The 18584-nt window shown below is 56.4% G+C and overlaps 1 protein-coding gene and 1 non-coding gene across 2 annotated transcripts; one reads left to right on the forward strand and one right to left on the reverse strand.

Annotated features, from left to right (window-relative positions):
- Positions 1–469: 469 nt before the first annotated feature.
- On the reverse strand, positions 470–12555 carry LOC133362114 (uncharacterized). The gene is made up of 4 exons (XM_061581073.1): positions 12429–12555; positions 11567–12390; positions 5913–5998; positions 470–1604 (listed from the first exon to the last, which is right to left on the reverse strand). The coding sequence occupies exons 1-4, from the start codon at positions 12553–12555 to the stop codon at positions 470–472; spliced, it is 2172 nt and encodes a 723-aa protein (XP_061437057.1).
- On the forward strand, positions 3434–3538 carry LOC133362117 (U6 spliceosomal RNA). Its single transcript, XR_009757451.1, has one exon. It is a non-coding gene; the product is annotated as a U6 spliceosomal RNA (small nuclear RNA).
- Positions 12556–18584: the final 6029 nt, after the last annotated feature.

Consider the following 18584-nt stretch of genomic DNA (forward strand, 5'->3'; position numbering starts at 1 on the left):
TTTTGTTTGCATTACGACTGCAGGTATTGTTGTCTATGCAACATGACTCCTTGTGAAAAAGGTGTCAGTTTTGTTGCCAGATAAAAGGGTAAAAAAAATATTATCATAAACTTAAATAACTGCCCGTATCCCGAATTTGGCCCGGTGTGTTTACGAATGGCCGGGCCGATGTTAGTCCCAGTCCACCATCACTGAAGACGCTGAATGTTTATTTGTTTATTGACGTAATCACCGTCGCCTTCTCAAGCCCTGGGGCTCTCGACCACCGAAAGCCGGGCCACGTAGGCCTCAGTTGTCGTGTGAGTTCTTCGATCCTTCGGACCGGAGACCACTTGAAGTGGTCTCAGAAGTGGCTCGTGATCATCTCGCCGCCACCACCACCGCACAGACAACCGGCGCGGCTCCACCTCGTCCGCGTTCCGCATCTCATCTTCCTTCCTCTCGTTCCGCAGACGACCTCGGCGGCGGCTCAGACGCGCGGACGTCCCCGGTCGGGCTCGCCGACCTCGTGACCTCCGCCCCGGGTCGTGACCCCGACCCGCATTTCCACTGCGACCTGCGCTCGCGGGACAGCTCCGAGGTGTACCGCTACCCGAGCCCGCTGCACGCCGTCGCCATGCAGAGCTCCGCATTCCTGCACCGGCGAGGCGCCGGCGACGACCGCGACGCCGCCGCGTCGCCCGACGGAAAACCTCCTCCGATGAGCGATGGCGCCCGCCGCCACCGTCGCCACGACGACGCCGGCGCGGACGACGAGGTGACCGCGACCGTAGCGGCGCCACTCGGCGCCGACAAGGCGACCGCCTACATCGCCGCGCTGCTGCAGAGGCGCGAGAGGAAGGCGGAGGCTGCCCGCGCCAACCTGAGCGTGCGGTATGAACCAGCAGTGCCCGTCCCGGCGGCCACGGCGTACGGTGTCGGCGGCGGGGCGGGCGGCGCGGTGGGCTCGGCGGTGGGCGGCGGCGGCGGTGCGCTGCCCGCGCTGGTGCGGCCCGCGTCCATCGCTCACTATGACACCTCGCGCCGCCACCACGACGACGATGACGACGACGGCCATGACGGCGGTGACGATGCCGAGCGGCGGTGGAGAGCGTCTGGCCCCCACGTCCATCCTGGCGCCGGCGATCGTCGCGGGAAATCGCCAAACCTGCAGCAGCAGCAGCAGCAGCAGTCCACCAACGGGGAGCACGAGTTCCGGCGCCGCGCCCTGACCTCCGTCTCCACGGACCTGCGCCCGCAGCGCGGCGCCGGCCGGTGGAGCGCGGCGGCCGAGCCAACGGCCGGCGCCCTGGGCTGGCGGCCGGGCGAGCTGGGCGGGCCCCGGTACCAGCAGCGGGAGGCGCGCATCTGCAAGCTCGGCCACGGCAGCTGGGCCGGCTCCCTGCACAAGTCGGCGGACCTGCGGGGCGGCCACGGCGACGACGGCGACAGCGCCTCCTCCGACCACCGACGGCACCCGAGGAACGCAGCTCGGTCGTCGTCGCCCAAGGGGCACCGGCTGCGCGAGGGCGTGGAGCTCGTGCGGCAGCGCTTCCGCTTGCCGGGGCGGCGCCGGCGGGGAAGGCGCCAGCTCCGAGCCGGACGTGTCGGGCGGTGGACGCCAACTAACGGAACGGGAGGAGGTTGCGGGCGGCTCGTCGGTGTTCGATTGCCGCCGGCGATTGGTGCCGCATCCGTCCGAGATCCGCGGCATCGGCGCCGGTGCCGCGGGGACCGGAGCCGATGGATATCGGCGGTGGTGGCTGGTGGAGGTGCCGGTCGGTTCGTGTTGGTAAACGGTGAATTCCCAGGTCCTGTTCGGACACCACTCGCCACTGACGCTGTCCGTGACCAGGGATCTGACTCGGGTCAGATTCCTGGTCACAGTGCGCTGACTGCTGTGTGGGGGGGGGGTTCACAAAGCCATCGATATCTCACGCACGTGATCCCGCGTGTGTTTCATGAGCCTTCACAATCGACGTTGAGCCATTGGTCCGTATCGTTTTTAACTGTTACAGCTCCTCCGGGAAAGTTCGATCATCAAAATAATAATCATCACCAGGTGTGGTGAAAACCACACCTGATGATGGATTCGTTTTAGCGGCGAGCCCAATCGTGTTTTGATTTTGTTGTTGTTGTTGTAACTTTCTGACGTGCCCCAGAGAGCTACCAAGAGAGAGCTTGACAGCTCGTAGAATCCCGCCAGTGTTTATAAATATTACAATTCTGATAGCCAAGCACAATCCACCTTCAATCGGCAGCTCGATGTGCACCTGTTGAGGCTCTCACCTGTCCGGGCTGTTGACGTACGAGAGACAGAGGTCGCAAACGGGTTTTGATTCCTTACCCGTACCCGTACCCGGCCGCACCAGGGTCGCAAATGGATACCCGCACCCGTACCACCGCTCCTCTCCACGATGGAGACCGCTCTACACAGAAACCTGTTTCAAGTGTTCAGGCGTCATTGACGCTCGCCCGGTGGAGCGGTGGCGCCGCGGTTTCAGCGCATTTGCGTTCTGGACCCGGAGAGCCGAGTTCGATTTCCCGAACAGACACTGGAACATGAGCGGGACAGAGGCGTGACATCTTGCACGCGCTGCGCCTCGCCCACCCGCGGGCAACTGGCAATAGCCAGAGGGGCCTCCGCTGCGTGGGCATGGAGAAGGAATGGAACGTGAACACGGCGCAGTTGTGGTCTGGGCCGAGCACGAGACTTCGAAGCGATTTGGCAACAGCGCTCGCGTCGAGCCCAGGGTCTCTCGTGCTGGACGAGAGTTGTCGGCTTCGATGCTCGTGTGCGGAGACACCGAGGCGAGGGGTGTAAGTAGCCGACATTTGGTAAACATGGCACGGGAACAAATGGCACACGTGGACACCGGGACACAAACATTTCACGATGAAACAGGACTCTACTAACAGTTAAAAGTGGTGTGCTAACAGTTATAAGTACTGTACTGACGGTTGTATACAGATATGAATGAAAGAGTTGATTCATCCCAAACCCCGAACCTGTTTCATTGTGCCTTCTTTCTCTCCAGAATTGATCACTCGTGCCATTTTTTCTTCCTTTACCAGTTTTACCTGTGACATTTTTATCTGTTTTACCTGTGCCTAGGTGCCTTCTTCCAATAAATGTTTTTGGAAAAAACCGTGAAACTCAATCAATGGCTGTCTATCTCTCACTCTTCGTGTATCTCTCTCCGTGTCTCTCTCTCCGTGTCTCTCTCTCCGTGTTTCTCTCTCTCCGTGTCTCTCTCTCTCTCCGTGTCTCTCTCTCAGTCTCTCTCTCTCCGTGTCTCTCTCTCTCCGTGTCTCTCTCTCTCCGTGTCTCTCTCTCCGTGTCTCTCTCTCCGTGTCTCTCTCTCCGTGTCTCTCTCTCAGTGTCTCTCTCTCCGTGTCTCTCTCTCTCCGTGTCTCTCTCTCCGTGTCTCTCTCTCCGTGTCTCTCTCTCTCTCTCTGATCCGGCCGTACATATACTAAAATTGGAACGATACAGAGAAGATTAGCATGGCCCCTGCGCAAGGATGACACCCAAATTCGTGAAGCGTTCTCTCCGTGTCTCTCTCTCTCTCTCTCCACCTGTTTGGGTGCGGCCGCACGAACCTGTTGCTCCCGCTCCAACGTTGGTGTGGATGGAGGCCTGGGCTCACGTGATAGCCTGAGCCTAGGCTGAGAGAGTGCCCACGCGTTTATAGACGCTTTACCCCGCTTTTTTTTCGTTTATTGAGTCGTCGTGTTCAACATCCTTCTCTTCCTTCACTGTGAGTTCTCCGTTTCTTTCACGTGGTGCTGGTTTTATTTGTTTTGTGTGTTTTTCTTCCATCCCTACGGCACCACGAGCAGCCTTGGGCCTGCTGTGGCTGCCTCTCTCACCCCCCTCTCTCTCGGTGTGTCTCTCTTTCTGTGTCTCTCTGTTTTTCTGTGTCTCTCTCTCTGTCTCTCTCCTTCTGAGTCCCTCTCGGTGTTTGTCTCTGTGTGTCTCTCTCTCTGTGTCTCTCCCCCCCTCCGTGTATCTCTCTCTGTTACCCCCCCCCCCCCCCCGTGTCTATCTCTGTGTCTCTCTCTGTGTCTCTCTCCCTCTCCGTGTCTCTATCTGTGTGTCCCTCCCCCGTGTCCATCTCTCTGTGTCTCTCTCCCCCCTCCGTGTCTCTCTCTCTGCGCCCCCCCCCCCCCCCGTGTCTGTGTGCTCTCTCTCTGTGTCTCTCTCCCTGGTCTCACTCACTCACTCGCAGCACTCTCTCTTTCTCTCGTGTGGGTTTCCTTTGTTCTTTTTTCTCACTCTTTCTTTCTAGTGAGTTCCTCCTTGGTTTCACGGGTCTTGTGGGTTTAGGTGGGTCTTTATGATTTTTTGTGCATTTATTTATTTTCCCCTCCAATTTATTTGGGGTAGTGCAGCCGCGTTTTGCACGCTAGGGTGCTGTCGCCAAGCATCATGGCACAGTACCCCAAGCTTTAAACCCTCTCGCGAAGGAACGGCGTGATGGTGTTCCCCCCGCCCGAGATCACCGTTGAGGCCGTCGTCGCGGCGGCGGCTGAGGTCATTGGCATGGCGGGCATCCTCGTTAGCGAACGGGAAAATCACGGGGTCGTCCTTTATACGGCGGAGGAGGCCATGGTGGCGCGCCTTGCAGAGACGGAGCAGGACGTGGGGGGGGAGCTGTTTTTACAGTGCACCCCCCTCTCCTCGCCTGCCGTGAAGGTGCTCCTCTCCGGCGCGCCGCCATTCCTGAAATGTGCGGACCTGCAGCGGGACCTCCTCCGCTTAGGCACCGTAGTGTCCCGCGTCATCATGTTGCCATTGCGGACGAGGGACACGAGGATGGCACATGTAATGTCGCTGCGGCGACAGACATTTATGATATTGAAGGACGGCAATACAGAACTCAACGTGACCCTGAAGTATACCATCGAGGGACACGTTTACACCGTATACGCCTCCACGGCTGTACAGCGTTGCTTCGGCTGCGGCGGCGTCGGCCACACCCGGAGGAGCTGCCCGACCAAGGGCAAGGAGAACGTTGCTCCACCCGTGCCGGCGCACGCTGAGCAGCGGCAGCAGCAGCAGCAACAACAGCAGCAGCAGCAGCAACAACCACAACAACGGCAGCAGCAACAACAACAGCAGCAGCAACAGCAGCAGCAGCAACAACCACAACCACAGCAGCAACAGCAACAGCAGCAGGAACGCGCTGACCCTGCGCCTGGCCGCGCAGAGCCGGCGCCTGAAGGCGACAAAGATGGCTTCGTGCTAGTTAGGTCATGAAAGCGAAAAGCCAAAGCCAGCCGAGCAGAGGGGGGGTGCGACGGCACCTTTCCAAAGCGGGCGGGCACCGCTGGCGGCACCACCGAGCCGGACGGCTGCCCAGAAGGGGCGGCAGGGAGCGGCAGTGAGGGCACGGCGGAGAACGCGGTGAGCACAGCCGCCGCCGCCGCCGGCGGCCAAAACCACCCGCCGGATGCGACCGAGGCAGAGGGACGACCACCGGACCCAGCCGCGGCCGCACCGGCACGAGCAGAGGAGCGACTGCGGGCCACCGTCGCGCCTGAGGGCGCAGCGCCACCCGAGGGGACCGCCCCATCGCTCGGCGGGGCGACGACCACGGATCCCGCGGACGAGGCACGCCCCGAGCAGGGTGAGACCCCGGCTCCTTGCAGCGCAATGGAAGAGATGGCGGTCACACCCGAGGGGGACGACGACGTTCTACCCGCCTCGACGTGCGACGGGGAGGGGGCCGCGGAGGCCACAGAAGGAGAGCACCCCGAGCCTGGCGAGACCCCGGTTCCGCCCGGGTCGTCGGAGGAAGTGACGGCCGGAGTACGCGCCGACACACACGGGGACTCTGACGACGAAGAGCAGTCGGGGTCCGACGTCGACGACGAAGGAGCCAGTGAAATGTTTTTTTCGGGAGTAGGAGGGGAGCGGGAGTACGTACCCGAAACCGTCCAAAGCTTCCTCCAATCGTCCTTCAGGAAGCGTCGAGTCAGCGTCCAAGCGAGCTTCCCCGATGTGATGGGCTTCCTGAACACCGCACAAAATATACAACGGGACCCCAATAAATGCGGCTTCAGCCAGCAGAAATGCTACCGGTTGCAGAAGTTTGTACAAAAACTGAGGAAGGGGTGCACCCCCCTTCCGCAGTGACCACCGGTGGCACCCACCCCCCCCCCCCTATTGCAATGGCGTCAGGCGTCCGCGTGGCGAGTCTGAATTGCAATAGTGCTCGAAGCGATGAGAAATGGAGACGCATGTGTCGTTTTCTTGTCGACCAAAACGTCGAAGTGGCGCTCCTACAGGAGACACACCTCGATGCCACGCTGCAGGCTCAACGACAACACCTCATGGGCGGCCGGTTCTTCTTTAGCCACGGGGAGGCCAACCGGGGGGGGTCGCGATTGTGTGCGGCAAAAAATTCACTCCTGACCATGTGACCTTTAGGGAGATCGTGAAGGGACACCTGATTACGGCCGAGTTTGTGCTCGGCGACGTCAGGCTGCGGGTAGTCAACGTGTACGCACCGAGCGCGAGCCGCGAGAGGGGGCTCTTCTTCTCGGGCGCACTGAGGGACACCCTGGACGAAGCCGACTCGGACGAGGTGCTCACGATCGTCGGGGGTGATTTTAATTGCACCCTCGACCCGACTCTCGACCGTAATGGCGCCGAGCCTCACCCGGAGACTGCGCAGGCATTGGCTGACATAGTACGGAGGCTAAACCTACTCGACACGTGGCACCTGCAACATCCGGCCCAGCGGCAATATACGTGGTGCCGGTGTGGTGCACAAGGGCGGATTAGCCTCGCACGGCTGGACTGACTCTACGTGAATGCCGACGGTGCTAACCTGCTCGGCGAAAGCAGGGTGGTCCCGTCCGGTTTTTCCGACCACCACCTGGTGTCGGTGCGCTTGCGTCTCCCCCTTCTTGGGCACCGCAGACCCTACTGGCGTTTTAACCTGCAACTCTTAGAGAATGCGGACTTCCAGAGAGCTTTCAGGGCCTTCTGGAAGGGGTGGCTAACACAAAAGGGCAACTTTGACACGCTCCAGCAATGGTGGGATAATGGGAAGGTACAGATAGGGTCACTATGCCAGCGGTTTATGAGCCAGCACGCAGCAGCTAGGCGGGAATGGGAAGAGCGGTTACGGGATGAGTTGCTGGCGCTGGAAGCAGAGCTGGGCTCACCCCAAACTAATGCGGATTACCGCACGCTCTTGGAGCAGCAACGGCTGGTGAGGTCTGTGTCAGACCGGGAAGCCTATAAGGCCTTTGCGAATCAGAGAATGCAACATCTGCTAAAGATGGATGCGCCTACCAAATCATTTTTCAGGCAACAGAGGCAGCCAGTCACCAAAAACCTTATTTCCAGCCTGCAGGCACCGAGTGGTGAAGTCCACACGAGCGACGAGGGCATCGCTAGGGTCGTTAGGGCTTTTTACCAGGATCTGTTTACTGCAGAAAGCATCCAGGGGGATGCTCTTGGGGAATTGTTAGAGGGTGTGCCTAGACTGACCCCTCCCGAGATGGAACAGCTGGAAGGGCTGATCACCCTCCAGGAACTGGAGGCTGCGGTGAGTGGCCTAGCTACTGGGAAGGTGCCTGGGATCGATGGCCTCCCAGCCGAGTTCTTCAAAGCTTTTTGGGGTGAGCTCGGCCCTTCCCTGGTCGAGGTGCTGAATGCGAGTCTAGCAAAAGGGGAGTTGCCGCAGAGTTGCAGGAGAGCAGTGGTTACCCTGTTGCCCAAGAAGGGGGACTTGCGCCTCGCAGCGAACTGGCGGCCGGTGTCCGTGTTATGCACGGACTATAAGATCGTCGCAAAGGCGTTGGTTAACCGGTTGAAGGGCGCGGCGGGGAGGATCATCCAGCCGGAACAGACATGCTGTATCCCGGGGCGGTCTATCCATGATAACATCGGGGTGGTCAGAGACGTGATCGACCTGGCAGACACCCATGGACTGGACACCGGCCTCCTTTTTCTCTATCAAGAGAAGGCTTTTGACCGAGTCAGCCACGACTACATGTATGCGGTGCTAAGGTCTTTTGGGTTTGGCCAGGGATTTATTGCGTACGTGAGGCTCCTCTACACAAATGTGTCCAGCCTCCTCAAGCTGAATAATCGGCTCCGTGCCCCCCTGGTCGTTACGAGGGGTGTTAGGCAGGGATGCCCACTCTCGGGGCTGCTCTATGCGCTCTGCATCGAGCCGCTATTATTAACGCTGAACCGGACCCTGTCGGGCTTCCTTATCCCTGGGACGGAAAATGCTGCGGTAAAGGTCTCGGCGTACGCGGACGACGTGTGCGCGGTGGTCAACGACGCGAGAGACGTGGCGGCGGTGCACAGGGCGGTCGGCCTCTACGAGAGCGCCTCCTCCGCAAAGGTGAACTGGCCAAAGTGCGAGGCGCTGTGTCTGGGGCCGCGGGGGACGATGCGCGCCGTGACGCTCCCAGGGGGGGTGGAGTGGGGCACGGAGGGCACCAATTACCTGGGGGTGTACCTGGGTAACCCGGCCACTGTGGCCAGGAATTGGGAGGATGTGGCGGAGAAGATTGGAGGGAGGTTGCAGGCGTGGGCCCGTTTCGCTCCGCAAATGTCGTACAGGGGACGGGTCCTCGTCGTAATAACCTGGCGGCGGCCATGCTGTGGCATAAGGCCAGAGTCCTCCACCCCCCAGACTGGCTGTTGACGAAAGTACAGAGGGCTTTCACCGCCTTCGTCTGGCACGGAAGGCACTGGCAGAGGCCGGGGGTCCTCTGTTTGCCAGTGGAGGAGGGAGGCCAGGGCCTAGTGAGCGTCGCCAGCAGGGGTGATGGCGTTCAGGGTCCTGGACATAAGGCGCCTGCTGTATGAGCCGGAGGAGCAGCCCTGGAAGGCCCTGGCCCTCGGCTTGCTGAGACAGGCCGGAAGGCTTGGGTACGGCCGCGAGCTCTTCCTGACGGACCTGGGGCTGGTAGACCAGTCGCCGCTGCCGAGGTATTATCGCAGCCTGCTAGATGCTTGGCGTAGTCTTGAATGGGAGAGGGCGCCCGCGGACTATGATGCGAGCCTTTTTCTGCGGGAGCCGCTACTCGCTAACGACCTCTTCCAGGGCCTGAAGGGGGAACGCACCCTGGCCGCGCGGTTTGTTGCCGGAGGGGTGAGCAGGGTCAGCGACCTGGTGGACCCTAGCCGGCGAAGGTGGAGAACGGCTCTGGAACTCTCAGAAGCGGCCGGGCTGCACTCCATGCTCGCCGGGACCAAACTGTTGCGGGAAGTCCTGCGGGCGATGAAGAGACTCGGAGTGGGGCTGGGAGAGTCGGGCGACAGGGAGGGACCCTCCTTCCCCCAGCTGACCTTCTCCTGTGCCGTCCCCTCTGATCGCGAGGAGGAAAATTATTAAAGATGGAGAACAGCAGGAGTGTCTCGCTGGCGGAAGTCCACAAGAAAAAGCTCTACACCGCCTGCGTAAAGGCGCTGCACTTCCGGGACTTGGAGGAGCTGCCAGACACGAAGTGGAGGGGATATTTCTCTGCCCTGACGGACGCTGGCCCCCAGTGGCGTGATATGTACCGGCCCCCCACTGCCAAAAGATGTGGCGACCTCCAATGGAGAGTAGCGCACTGGACTGTGCCGTCGGCGGTGTGGGTCAGCCGGGCCGTGCCGGGAGCTCCGGACACGTGCGCATTTTGCGGACTGAGGGAGGACCTGGCCCACCAGTTCCTCAAATGCAAGAGGCTCGCCCCGCTGTTCAGTTTCCTGGCGGGGGTGTTCGGGAGACTGGGCACCCCGTTTTGCGAGAGCGGCTTTGTGTACGGAGTGACCGGGACGGGGGGCGACAAGCGGCACGTCGCGAACTTTGTGTGCGCCCAGGCCAAACTGGCGATCTATACGACCCGGAAGCGGAGGCTGGAAGGCGGCAGCGGTAGCTGTGGAGTGCTGGCGATGGTGCAGGCCCTCATAAAGGCGCGGCTCGAGTTAGAGTTCGCCTATTACGGTCATGCCGAGGGGGAGAGTGACTTTTTGAAGAAATGGGGGTGCGCCAAAGACGCTCTGTGTACAGTTGTGCAGAATGCACTGATCTACACGTTTTGACCCCCCCCTCACCCCCCCCCCCCCCCCCCCCCCCGTTTCTTGTCCAGTCGTGCGGGACTGACACCGCTGTTCGCTTTGTGGTGATTGTCACTGAGACTGAACGCATTTAATTTGTCACTGGTTGCAGAAATGGTTGCTTCCGAGTGGCTTACAAGGCACAGCAATATTCCAGCGCAATTTGCGCTGGGGAAATAAAGTTTTCAAAAGTCAAAGTCTCTCTCTGTCTCGCTCTCTGTCTCTCTCTGTCTCTCTCTCCTCGTCTTCACTGTCGCTGCCCGTCGGAGCTCGGCGTCTGCGGCTCCTCTCCTAGGTGGGCGTCCCCGGCCCGAACGCTCGCAGGAAGCCCTCCTGTGTGGCAGCAGAGAAACAGAACGGAAAGAGAGCCCCACCATCATCATCACCGAGGTGTAAATGCTCTGCTGATATGCGTGGCATTGTCCTTGTGCTGGTCGCCTTTTGGCGTTGTTCTCTGATCTGATACTGGTGGTGAGTCACTGGGTAGAGAGACACTGGGGTGGTGAGTCACTGATACAGAGACACTGGGTAGTGAGACACTGGGTAGTGAGACACTGGGTAGTGAGACACTGGTACAGAGACACTGGGTAGTGAGACACTGGGTAGAGCGACACCGGGTAGTGAGACACTGGTGGTGAGTCACTGGTACAGAGACACTGGGTAGTGAGACACTGGGTAGTGAGACACTGGTGGTGAGTCACTGGTACAGAGACACTGGGTAGTGAGACACTGCTAGTGAGACACTGGGTAGTGAGACACCGGGTAGTGAGACACTGGTGGTGAGTCACTGGTACAGAGACACTGGGTAGAGAGACACTGGGTAGAGAGACACTGGGTAGTGAGACACTGGTACAGAGACACTGGGTAGTGAGACACTGAGACACCGGGTAGTGAGACACTGGGTAGTGAGACACTGCTAGTGAGACACTGGGTAGTGAGACACCGGTGGTGAGTCACTGGTACAGAGACACTGGGCAGAGAGACACTGGGTAGTGAGACACTGGTACAGAGACACTGGGTAGTGAGACACTGAGACACCGGGTAGTGACACACTGGGTAGTGAGACACTGCTAGTGAGACACTGGGTAGTGAGACACCGGGTAATGAGACACTGGTGGTGAGTCACTGGTACAGAGACACTGGGTAGTGAGACACTGGGTAGTGAGACACCGGGTAGTGAGTCACTGGTACAGAGACACTGGGTAGTGAGACAATGGGTAGTGAGACACTGGGTGGTCAGACACTGGGTAGTGAGACACTGGGTGGTGAGACAATGGGTAGTGAGACACTGCTAGTGAGACACTGGGTAGTGAGACACTGGGTGGTGAGACACTGCTAGTGAGACACTGGGTGGTGAGACACTGGTGGCGATTGGAGGACATGGGTCAGATCAACTCAATAACAACGGTAGGAGGCTGCTAGATTTTGTGCAGACCATGGGCTTGTAATTACCAACACGCTGTTCCAGCGAAATTGTGGTGTTGATGGTGGCGGTGTGTAACCCCTCACCCAGCCTCCCTGTTCCATGAGCCAGGTCTTGCATGTGGTCAACAGCACAGCGGCCACCGCGTCCGTCAAGGGCCAAGTCTCCTCCGAGTCGCCCAGACGACCGGAGGCCCTCAGGTTCTTGACGAGCAGCGCGCAAAACACCACCATGGACAGCACGCAGCCCCAGCTCATGGGCCCCGCGGTGAGAACCTGCCAGGCCAGGGTCACGACCAGCCGGCGCGGGTCCACTTGCTTCGCCAGCTCCTCCGCGCGCCTCACAAAGTCTGGGATGGAGGCTTCGAACTCCGCCAGCAACGCGTCTCCTCGGGTGTCGAGCGCCTCCTGCAGAAGCTCCACACGCATCCGCACCAGCCGCCGGGAGGTCTGGAGCAGCGAGCGCACCTCCCGGAGCTGCCGCTGTATTTTCCGCGCCTGCCGCTGCAGCTCCTGCCACTCCTTGAACTGCTGCAACTGCTGGAAATGCTCCTGCTGCATTTGGTGCAGCTGCTTGAACCGACGCATCAGCTGCACCTCCTGGAGCTGATACTTCTTCTGCAGCTCCTGCAGCAGCTGCTGCTGCTGCTGCACATCCAGGAGCTGCTCCTGCTGCTGCAGCTGCTGCACAAGCTCCTGTTGCCGCTGCACCTGCTGGAGCTGCTCCTGCACCTGCTGCATGTGCTGGAATTGCTGCTGCCAGAGCTTCTCCATCCACTGCTGCTGCTGCTGCTGCGACAGCAGGAGATGTTGCTGCACCGCCGGGAGCTGCTGCTGCAACTGCTGCAGCTGCTGCTGCAGCCCCTGCTGCAGACCCTGCTGCTGCTGCACAGGATGCTGCTCTCCGTCTGCTGCGTCAGGTGAGCCACGTAGCCGGAGATGAGATCGCCGGTTACGATGGTCAGCAACTGCATCGCTTCATCCTCCTCCTCCTCCTCCTCGCCGCAGCCACCGCCCCTCGCCTGAATCTCTCCCGCAGAATGCGACGCGGCTTGGGCAGAGGCCGCAGGCTGCATGGCGGTGTAGGCCTCAGTGGCGGGTGTTGACTTCGTTGTTGCTGATTCCGCTGCCGCTGTTGCTGTGGGAGGGTCGTTGATGTCGCGAGGCAATTGAGGAGGTAGAGGAGGTAGAGGGGGTAGAGGAGGTAGAGGAGGAGGTAGAGGAGGAGGTAGAGGAGGTGGCAACTTCGCGACTCGATGGAAGCTGTTGGCTTCTACCTCCATTGCGATTTGGTTAACGGTGATGTCGTCGGATCGATCCGTGGATCGATTCCTCCATGCGATTACGTTAGAATCGACTTCGATTGCAAGCCGTCGGTCGATTCTGACCTCGATTCACGATCCGCACGAGGGGGGGGCACAGAGACCCATAGACTACAGAAGAGATAAATAATAAAAAATAATGTAAATAATAATAGAAATAAAATAATAAATCACGACGTACAGGTTTTTTTCTGTGCTTTTTTACACCTGATGAAGGAAGTTTGTGTTGCCTGCGAAACGTCGTGATTTTTTTTATTATTTTTATATTATTTGTATTTTTACCTACGTGACTTTACCGAAAAAACCTACTCCTGGCAGTCACGAAAGCTTCAAATGTAGAATTACTGATAGAGACCCATCGACTATCTAAGTTGTCTTGTGGTTGTTGTTGTTGGTTGTTTGACTTGCATCCCACTGGGATTTTTGCACACAGCGTTGGTGTGTAACGGTGATTTTTTTCTGCAATATTTTGCTGTCTTTTCTTGAATTTTCTGTTTTCACTCAGTCACATAGTCACTTAAAGATGTTTTTTGTTCATGTTTTTGTTTTTTCAGTTTGCACGTAGTCACTTTAAGATGTTTTTTGTTCATGTTTTTGTTTTTTGTTTGTTTTTTCATTTTGCACATAGTCACTTTAAGATGTTTTTTGTTCATGTTTTAGTTTTTTGTTTGTGTTTTCAGTTTGCACATAGTCACTTTAAGATGTTTTTTTGTTTTTTCAGTTTGCACCCGATTCAAGAACCGCATGGCTCACAGGGCTCTACCTAATACATGAACTTGAACTTGACTCACCACACAGAGACCCACAGACGACACCACGCAGACAGCCAATGACACCTGGGGGCTCTGCCCACGTGGTGCTTAAGCCCCGCCCCTTCCTGACACGTGACCCGCGCTGGGCGTGGCCAGACGCTGTCACGTGGGAGCTGCAGTGGAGCCACGTGTCTCTCTGCTGCTGCTGCTGCTACTTGAAGCCGGTACGGTTATAGCAGCAATTGATTAACAGATCACTTGGCTTGACGGGTTAGCGGATCAATTTTGACTTAAAACTTTCCTGACTGCAGGAATTCATATTCTTGGTTCTTTTGGTAAAATCGCGTCGATGGAAAATAAAAAATAAGAAAAAAAATGGAAAATAATAAAAGCAAAACACGCCATTTTTTCAATATTTTATTATAATTTTTTTCTATTTACGTGACTTTACAACAGAAAGAACCAATACTATATATAGGGTTAGCCGATTTCATTCGTTAATCGATTTGTTGTCTGCTGGGATGTTTGCACACAGAGTTGGTGTAACTGTGATTTTTTGTCTGCAATATTTTGCTGTCTTTTCTTGAATTTTCTGTTTGCACTCAGTCACACATAGTCACTTTAAGATGTTTTTTGTTCATGTTTTTGTTTGTTGCGGTTGTACCCGATTCAAGAGCCGAATGGCTCACAGGGCTACACCTAATACATGAACTTGAACTTGCAGTAGTGCAGCTCAACAGGGAGCGGATTCAGCAAGTTGCAGCAGCCTCTTTCGAAGGTGCAGCGACGTCTCTCCAGCAGCAGCTGCAGTAGCAGCAGCAGCAGCATCAGCAGCATCAGCAGCAGCTGCAGTAGCAGCATCAGCAGCAGCTACAGTACACGTGCACAAGTCATTCCAAGGTGGGTTTGTGTGGTGTGTGACTGTGTGTGACTGTGTGTGGGGTGTGTGTGTGTGACTGTGTGTGGTGTGTGACTGTGTGTGACTGTGTGTGGTGTGTGACTGTGTGTGACTGTGTGGTGTGTGACTGTGTGTGGTGTGTGACTGTGTGTGGTGTGTGACTGTGTGTGGTGTGTGACTGTGTGTGGGGTGTGTGTGTGTGGTGTGTGTGTGTGTGGTGTGTGTGTGTGACTGTGTGTGTTGTGTGACTGTGTTTGTGTGACTGTGTGTGTGGTGTGTGCACAAGCATCGTGGTGACCCACCCCCCCGTGTGCCACAGTGCCGGCCTTGATAAGTGCTGCTACTCGCTAACAGCACTTGCCCCCGACAGTCTGTTAGAGGCTATACGGGGGATCTTTGTCTTTGGCAGTGGCGGTGCACAAGGTGCGTGCAGGAGGTGCTTGCAGGAGGCCGAACGGCGCCCGGAGGAGACGCGTCCCACGAAGAGCTTCCATGAAGAAGTGCGGGAGCGAGGCGAGAGAGGGATGGGACCAAGGAATTGTGCGTGGGAGGTCTCGTGAGGGAGGGGAGCGAAGGAGGGGGGGGGCAGATGAAGGTCAGCGAGGGGCAGGAGCTCGGCCTGAGGGGCACGGAACCGGGGCGGAGTCGGGGAGCGGGAGGGGAAGAGGGGAGAGAGAGACGGCGCAGCAACAGTCGAGGGCCAGAGACGCGGCGAGCGAGAGACGCAGAGACGAGGCGGCATGGGGAGCGCGGCAAGAGAGAGAGAGAGACAGCCATCAGAGGAATTTCATTCAACGGTTCTTGAGGCAGAGGCTAGGGGGGTCCGGTTCGGACGGAGCGAGAGAGACGGGGCGAGATGAGGGGAGGGGCAGAGACGTCGCGAGAGATCGGCAAAGAGAAGTGGAGGCGAGGGGACGACAGGAAGAGAGAGAGAGACATCAGAGGGCGCCGAGCCTTCGTCGATTTATAAGCGAGAGGTTAGGGGGATTCAGTTGGGAAGGAGGGAGAGAGACGGGGAGGCAGGGAGGGAGAGAGGACGGGGGCCAGGGAGGGAGGGAGATGGGGGGGCAGAGAGAGAGAGAGATGGGGGGACAGAGAGGGGGAGAGATGGGGGGGGCAGAGAGGGAGAGGGGGGCAGGGAGGGAGAGAGACGGGGGGGCAGAGAGGGGGAGAGAGAGGGGGACAGGGAGGGAGAGAGGACGGGGGGGCAGAGAGGGGGAGAGATGGGGGGGCAGAGAGATGGGGGGGCAGAGAGGGAGAGGGGGGCAGGGAGGGAGAGAGACGGGGGGGCAGAGAGGGGGAGAGACGGGGGGGCAGAGAGGGGGGCAGAGAGGGGGAGAGAGAGGGGGGCAGGGAGGGAGAGGGGGGCAGGGAGGGAGAGGGACGGGGGGGCAGAAAGGGGGAGAGACAAAAGGGCAGGGAGGGAGAGAGCTGTAGATGCCACTGGTTCTTCACATTCTGTAGATGTAGATGCCACTGGTTCTTCACGTTCTGCAGATGTAGATGCCACTGGTTTCTTCACGTTCTGCAGATGTAAATGCCACTGGTTCTTCACGTTCTACAGATGTAGATGCAACTGGTTCTTCACGTTCTGCAGATGTAAATGCCACTGGTTCTTCACGTTCTGCAGATGTAGATGCCACTGGTTCTTCACGTTCTGCAGATGTAGATGCCACTGGTTCTTCACGTTCTGCAGATGTAGAAGCCACTGGTTCTTCACGTTCTGCAGATGTAGATGCCACTGGTTCTTCACGTTCTGCAGATGTAGATGCCACTGGTTCTTCACGTTCTGCAGATGTAGAAGCCACTGGTTCTTCACGTTCTGCAGATGTAGATGCCACTGGTTCTTCACGTTCTGCAGATGTAGAAGCCACTGGTTCTTCACGTTCTGCAGATGTAGATGCCACTGGTTCTTCACGTTCTGCAGATGTAGATGCCACTGGTTCTTCACGTTCTGCAGATGTAGATGCCACTGGTTCTTCACGTTTTGTAGATGTAGATGCCACTGATTCTTCACGTTCTGCAGATGTAGATGCTAACTTCCCTTTGGCACGTGTTTCCTCTCTATTCTCTTGAAATACCCTACTAAGAGATGTCTGCACAGTTGTTCTCTTCATCTCTGCACAAATCAACTTGTGATGGGCAATCGCATCGTTGAACTGCGGTAACGGGACATACGGACAGGTTTGTACGTATCTCTGAAAGTTCCCAAGTCGAATGTTTGTAAGTAGAGGTAGTCCCTGTACTACATCGGGCACAATCTGGGGGCAGGGGTGGGGGTCAGGGAATTGGGTGATGCAACAGATGTTCATTAGGGATAGAGGGTTGGTTGTCCCTGTGGAGCGGCATTGCCGAGGGGACAGGACAGGAAGGGTGGGTCACCCTTGACACGTGAAGGACACGGCTTCGAATCCCGTCTAGTGAGCAAAACGAACAAGACGCCAAGGTCACCGTGAACCGATGTCACGACTCCCCCGCGCTGACGTCATATCGAGTTTCATTTAAGTGACGCCACTATATTTTCAAAACGAGTGTGATTTTTACAGTATTTTGTTTTAAGAACGCGAGGTTGCCACCCGTCCTTGCTTTGATGTAATATCCCTGCATTGATGCATTTCATTTCATTAAATTGATATCACGAGATTGCCACGGTTATCAGTTGTAATTCTTTACGACGCGAGTTTGCGACCAAGATCATCCTCTTATGGAGGTCGGCTCCCGTGGGATATCTCCAAGTCTTCGCAAAAACGTGACTTGGCAAGTCCTGGTTTGTTGCCAGTCGCGTGAAAGTTTGCCACTCAATTAGCGTGCATGCACACGCACAGTCATCCTCCCCCGTCTCTCTTATGCTGTTGTGAATACAGGGGGGGGGAGTGCTTCAAAACAAGTGAAACACTTCTGAGACTTTGCAACAGCAGCAGCACAGGAGAACGTGCTGCCTCCGGCCTCTGGAGACCTGCACCTGTAGAAGATTGCGGGCGCACGTTGACAATGTTGGCAAAGACTCTTCGGCTTTTAAAATTCTTTATATTAAGTTCCTTGCTTGCGCGCTTACGACCGTGCAAACCTTTCGGTCGTTTTTTAACCCACTTCCCGTGATCGAATCGAGCTGACATTTTGCACACAGACTCGTTGTGCGAGACAATTAATGTTCGTGAACATTTTTTTCCAAAATTTTACACTTTTTAGGGGAAAACAAATTAAATATTTAATTACCAATTGTTTAATACTGGCAGACAATCATCTGACCCATAGGTGGCAGCCATCTCAAGCCAGAGGACGAGAGGACTCTAGCCGCCACGCATATAAAAGATTTATAGTGAAAAACTTTGTTTTTACGGGTTATACTTGTTGAAGCTATTAGGACGGAACCACGATTGACCTCCGACAGTGGCGATGATGTTCACAATGGGTGAAGGGGCTGAGTTGGTACCCGCGACGGGTTTCGCAAACTCACAACCTTTCCGAGTGTATTTCCTTACGTTGAATACAAAAAAAGCACGGAATTGCTTGCGATTTTAAGCGCTTTAATTTTGAGCGTACACGCAACGAACAGAAACAATGAACGTTCACTTTACAATCAAAATGCAATCAAAATGTTTTTGAGATATCAAAGATTGCATTTTCAATAAAAACTGCAGAAGAAAAATATTAAATAAATGTGGATATCTACATAAAATGATATTATAAACACACTATCCTAAAAATACAGCACCATATTTTAACACTAAAGCAGTCACTGACTCGCAACAACTTGCAATCATAAGTGACAGAGTTAATTTCGGGTAAAATCAATGAAAATGGGGTATGCCGATAGCATAAAAAATTAACCCGTAAAAACAAAGTTTTTCACTATAAATCCTTTATATGCGTGGCATCGGGGCGGCTAGAGTCCTCTCGTCCTCTGGCTTGAGATGGCTGCCACCTATGGGTCAGATGATTGTCTGCCACCATTAAACAATTGGTAATTAAATATTTAAATTTTTCCCTAAAAAGTGTAAAATTTAGGAAAAAAATTTTTCAGGAAAATGCATTGTCTCGCACAACGAGTCTGTGTGCAAAATGTCAGCTCGATTGGATCACGGGAAGTGGGTTAAAAAACGACCGAAAGATTTGCACGGTCCTAAGCAAGC

The sequence above is a fragment of the Lethenteron reissneri genome, unplaced genomic scaffold, assembly GCF_015708825.2.
Source record: "Lethenteron reissneri isolate LAM-NWPU_2019-01 unplaced genomic scaffold, ASM1570882v1 scaffold_1374, whole genome shotgun sequence".
Taxonomy (NCBI): domain Eukaryota; kingdom Metazoa; phylum Chordata; class Hyperoartia; order Petromyzontiformes; family Petromyzontidae; genus Lethenteron; species Lethenteron reissneri.

What these genes read in the sequence shown, in the direction of transcription:
- LOC133362114 (XM_061581073.1), bottom strand. Translation starts at nt 12,555, where the DNA reads ATGCAGCCTGCGGCCTCTGCCCAAGCCGCGTCGCATTCTGCGGGAGAG. An exon ending in GTTGCTGACCATCGTAACCG is followed by an intron (nt 12,391 to 12,428) that starts GCGATCTCATCT and finishes CACCTGACGCAG; the next exon opens with CAGACGGAGAGCAGCATCCT. An exon ending in TCATGGAACAGGGAGGCTGG is followed by an intron (nt 5,999 to 11,566) that starts GTGAGGGGTTAC and finishes TGCGGTGTTCAG; the next exon opens with GAAGCCCATCACATCGGGGA.